Here is a 5,768-nt window from a genome sequence, read left to right as displayed (position 1 = left end):
TGGAACTTTCCTTTTCTTTCAGAGCACCATTGTCAATTTATAAATTCTTTGTTTTCAAATATAAATACAAAATTGTTTTATTAAACTAGATAAGAAGTCATGTTCCACTTGGTGTGTGCTGTAATCCACTAATCTGTGGAAAGTGTTGTGCTGGTTTTACCTTCCTAATGCGTCTTCCTAATCCTCCCAAGTCTGCAGTATTCTAAACGTACGTAGCTTTTAAATAGCGTATAGTACAGTATGAAACTGTCTTATATGCAGTTAACAAGGAGTTACATTGTTTATGTTAACTAAAGTTAGTACTATTAAATGTCCGCCATTGTCTAGACAGGTGACAGAATTGATGAGATAATATTGGTAAACAAGATGTTAAATAATTCCAGTGGATTAGTTTGGTTTAACCCACGTGATCCCACACATACACACACAAGTTCATTCATTCATTCCCAACCTACCTGAGTGGCAGACATCTGACAGGTAAGTGCTGACACAAGATTGATGTCTACATGTTTTTGTTCGTATTGATTGTGACGGTACCTTTTAAATACTCTGTTAAAGGAGACAAATGAGTACTTTAGAAGATGTACCGTTTGGAACCCCGCTGGGTTCTCTGGGGCAGGACATTTATCTAATGACGCCTCCAGACATCTCCATGCCTGATTTTCCCCGGATCCTGCAAGAAACTCAGGTACCATCTCACACACACACGAACATATCAGTTACACCCGGCCTGGGCACTGTTAACATTATTAACTCTAAACAATGCTTGGGCAATTATTTTGACTCGGGGCAAATTTAGAGAAATAAAATGTGTCGGGGGGCCAGTATATGTGTTTTTTTGCAACACTAATAAAAAAACCTCACAATGTCTGATTGAAAGCAAAAAACGTTATGACAGACCGCGTTAAAAAGAATGGATTTTTAAATTTTTATACTGAATGAGACACCAAGAATGTACATGAAAATAAAGAATGTGGGATTTACAATATTAACTATGAATGATAAAACACTGAATATTGACGACATATGAACATCACATGCTTCTCGATCGACATTTTAAGATAAAGTGAAACACAACAAAAACGGAACAAACACAGCGAAATATGTACGTGAAGATTAAAAAAAAAAATACCTACAATCTGATATATCTGATTTATCAGTAAGCTTTAGAACTTTGTTGTAAAAATCTCCTGGATCTGTCCCTAAAACCCATATTTCAGGCTGGCCAATCGGATTCAGATTCCAACCATTGAAATACTTTGTATAGTTCATGACTTACAGTCATTTGAAAACATCACTGCACACACTGCAGCTACAGATTCCATCTTAAAGATCTCAAATAGTATTTTGGAATGTCTGGCGGGCAGATTGAAAAACTTAATGAACCTTAGTTTGCCCAGGTCTGAGTTACACTTCATGTGATCCAGTGCAAAAGCAAAAGCAACACGTTTGCCTTTATAATGATCGCAATACTTGATAGTCATAAATAATTGACTATGGTGACAGTCAGTTATAAGTTTGGTGGAGTTGTGACACACACACATACACACTCTTGTACCTGTTACCTTCTTGAGACCTCCGAAAAAAGACCACCTTTTCTCGATATATAAAGATATGTATTTACAACATTAATAATATATACATACGATGCAAATATAAAAAATCTTGCTGTTAAAAATGAATTGGAATTTCACAAGAAAAAGGTCACAATTTCACAAAAAAACAGAATTTTGGCAGTATTATAATAAAAGTCGTAATTTTACTCAACGAACATCAACATTTTACAAGAAAAACTGAACATTTGTGCAATATGATAACAGTTGGAATTTTACCCAATAACAGTCACAATTTTGCAAGAAAAGCCTTACATTTTGGCAAATTTATGAAAAGAGTTGTAATTTTACTCGACAAGTCACAATTTTATAAGAAAACTTAAACATTTTGGCAATATAGTAATTATCGGAGTTCTACCTGGCAAAATTATGGCAAAAGTCATAATTTTACTCAAAAAATTTCACTATTTTGCAAGAACAAAAAAAATTGGCAATATTGTGATAAATTCAGAATTTGGTTGACAAATGTCACCATTTTGCAGTAAAAAGTACTAATTTTACATAAAGTACTAATTTTACAAGAAAATATTACAGAAACAGAATATGAAAAATTCCCAAGTTCCCAATTTTATATGAAAAAAGTTGACACATTGTGAGAGAGTGCTTTTAGTTCATTTTTTTTGTAATTGGTTTCTAATCTTAATTTTTTACTTAGTTATTACAGTATTTCTCTATATACAAATTTATTTTAAGTAATTTTAACCAAAGGGGGCACATTTTAATTTCTTACACACACTTGTTATTTCATATGTTGACCAGAGGGGGAGCACTTATAAAACCGACACACAGTCAATTTGAAAAATCCCTCCTTTTTGGGACCAACCTAATTTTGCTAGATTTCACCACCAGCGGTGCAAATAAAACATTCTCTATTAGATGCAATGGTTTTCCATATTGGGACCATTATTTATGTCCTAACTTGTTCACCGGTCCTCATATGGAAGGTAGTTTTCCTTGTTGATGTCCCAAGAAGGGTAGAAATACAAGAACACACACTATTTGATGACGTTTGAACAACACCTGCTTGAGGACATCTTTATTCAGTTCGATGTCACACACCTGCAGGGTGAAATGGGCCCGACTTAAACAAACATAACTTACCAATGATTACTTCAATGTGACATTCATGTAAAATTATATTTAACAATTTAATCAATTATTTTACAGTTTTATTATTTCATGTTTTCATTATTTATTTCATGATTAAATTATTTCATAAACCTCAGATTGACTTTGACACCCTTTTTTGGACATGTTTCATAACTACAAAAAAAGAGAGACACAAACAAAACATCCATCCATCCATTTCTACCGCTGGTCCCTTTTGGGGTCGCTGGCGCCTATCTCAGCTACAATCGAGCGGAAGGCGGGGTACACCCTGCCTCCCACTTCCAAAGACATGCACCAGGGGATAGGTTGATTGGCAACACTAAATTGGCCCTAGTGTGTGAATGTGAGTGTGAATGTTGTCTGTCTATCTGTGTTGGCCCTGCGATGAGGTGGCGACTTGTCCAAACAAAACAACCAAAAGGAAATAATATAGTGATGTTTGGAACATGTATACAGTTACAATGTTTACATTACATGTTTACAGTTTCACATTCTAACGTTCGAAAAAGAGTAGACCTTATCTAATTCTACAACCCTTTTCCGTCGAGAAATAATTTCTAACACAATTGTTCCCTTTTTCGATTTGTAACAACAGGTGAACGAATAAGGAAATTAATATCAATGCTGTTCACATCATTTACTGATTGTATGTGATAGAATATATGTCATTCATCACTAAGGTTAAACATGTTTAGGATTGTTCTTCCTTGTACTTTGTGAACACTAAGTTTGAACAGTTCCTTAAACTGGATCCTATTAGTACTTTGTTTGACTTCTTTGTTCAAACCATTTCACAATTAAATTTCACATGAAGGTTTTATGTTGTACGTGCATACAAATGTAAAAAGTAAAATGTTTCCCAAAGGTTATAGTTGAGAACAATTCTTGTACATAACATGTCTGCTTTGGGCATCATTTTAGCTGTTTGAAAACACACTATATAATTAAACGTCAATATTTTTTTATTGAATTAATTATTCTAGCTGACCTGTTTTGTAACAGGGTTAGTGAATGAAGTTTACTATTTTAGTTATTTCCCCAAATTTCTACACAAAAACTCTGAGATGGTAACACCAGCGAGTGATGGAGAGTGATTTCTGACTCAGGACACATTTAGTTTTGTTAATTTCTAAAATGTTTGAGTTTGACAGATGTATAAATCAGGGGTGTCAAAGTCAATGAATGATCTATGGCCCCCGGGATGATATTTGGTTTTGTATTAGAACTGCCCCGCAGACCAGCGCGGCCTGCTGCTCTTTAATACGCACCAATACTCCTGCAGTGTTGGCGCTAGGAATTTTCAAAATGGGGTCCCAGGGACCTTATCAAGTCACAGTACATTTTTGGGGTCCCACTTTTTTGTAACCGTTAGAGCTCACATTCTATATTGTGTTTTGGAAAAAGGTTGTCATAAATTTTACTTAATTCATAAACAAAATAATAATTCAAAAGAAAACACTTGTTTATGCATATGTAAATGTATTCAGTTATAAACATTCATTCACTTTCTTCTTTCCTTCATGGATCTAAACTTTACCGCTGCCGGTAGTTTTTTATATATTTTTATTGTAACATTTTCAGAATGTGTTTGTTCTATTTATGGCCAAAGTAACACAAAGAAAACAATCTGAAGTTGTCTTTAATTTTTAGTTTTAATGCCATGATTTTAATAGTCCGGCCCGCGCGTGCACAGATTTTCCTCCATGCGGCCCCTGAGCTAAAAGGAGTTTGACACCCCTGAAATGAATTAACGAAATGCTGCCACACAGTGTTTATTAAATTGTGAAAAATTTTAATTGTAACATAAATTGTGAAATCATTAAACAAATAATAATCACATATCAAAATAACGAAATATATGTACAGTGTGAAATGTTGAATTAAATATTTAAATTTTTACATAAAATTACTGACACATTTAAGTATTTAATTCTAATTTTAATTAATGCCACAGTTATTTATTGAAATATGTATGTCCCATTTCACCCTCCATGCAAATGTCATTGTTTCTCTGACAATGTTTGTTAAAAAATAAAATGTGATTTTACAAAAAAACAAAAACAACAAAAAAATAAAAGTTATTTCCTGAACATGTCAAGTGTTTTAGGAGAGAGGTTGATAAAATATGGTGCAAATTGATGTGATTTTTAATTCAAAGCCTCTGTTTTACTCCACCATACGAAAATGTAATAAATACAACGCTTCTCTCTATGAATTTTATGGGTGTCATGTCCAGGAGGAAATATAAATGATAAATAAATGGGTTGTACTTGTATAGCGCTTTTCTACCTTCAAGGTACTCAAAGCGCTTTGACACTACTTCCACATTTACCCATTCACACACACATTCACACACTGATGGAGGGAGCTGCCTTGCAAGGCGCCAACCAGCACCCATCAGGAGCAAGGGTGAAGTGTCTTGCTCAGGACACAACGGACGTGACGAGGTTGGTACTAGGTGGGATTTGAACCAGGGACCCTCGGGTTGCGCACGGCCATTCTTCCACTGCGCCACGCCGTCCATCTATCCATCCATTTTTTACCACTTGTCCCGTTCGGGTCACAGTTTGTCCATAACAAACACCATGTTCAAACATAAGGGTGTCCATATGTGCACTTGGCACCAGGACACCCTAGGCCGCAGTTCCATGATCGACTTTGTAGTTGTGTCATCGGATTTGCGGCCTCATGTTTTGGACACTCGGGTGAAGAGAGGGGCGGAGCTTTCTACCGATCACCACCTGGTGGTGAGTTGGCTGCGATGGTGGGGGAGGATGCCGGACAGACCTGGGAGGCCCAAACGCATTGTGAGGGTCTGCTGGGAACGTCTGGCAGAGTCTCCTGTCAGACAAAGTTTCAATTCCCACCTCCGGAAGAACTTTGAACATGTCACGAGGGAGGTAGTGGACATTGAGTCCGAGTGGACCATGTTCCGCACCTCCTATTGTCGAGGCGGCAGATCGGAGCTGTGGCCGCAAGGTAGTTGGTGCCTGTCGGGGCGGCAATCCTAAAACCCCTTGGTGGACACCAGCGGTGAGGGATGCC

General features: G+C 36.4%; 1 protein-coding gene across 1 annotated transcript in view; it reads left to right on the top strand.

Moving 5' to 3' along the window:
- Positions 1–363: 363 nt before the first annotated feature.
- LOC133563246 (ubiquitin-associated protein 1-like) overlaps positions 364–5,768 on the top strand; it is a 24,262-nt gene continuing 18,857 nt past the window's right edge. Inside the window, exons 1-2 of the mRNA XM_061917268.1 lie at positions 364–477; positions 559–688. Of these exons, the coding sequence (XP_061773252.1) occupies positions 566–688 (123 nt within the window). The 5' untranslated portion in view covers positions 364–477; positions 559–565. The remainder of the gene's footprint in view (positions 478–558; positions 689–5,768) is intronic.

Source organism: Nerophis ophidion, linkage group LG12, assembly GCF_033978795.1.
Source record: "Nerophis ophidion isolate RoL-2023_Sa linkage group LG12, RoL_Noph_v1.0, whole genome shotgun sequence".
NCBI lineage: Eukaryota > Metazoa > Chordata > Actinopteri > Syngnathiformes > Syngnathidae > Nerophis > Nerophis ophidion.
Note: the sequence above shows the minus strand (reverse complement) of the source record. Positions and strands in the feature narration are given on the sequence as shown.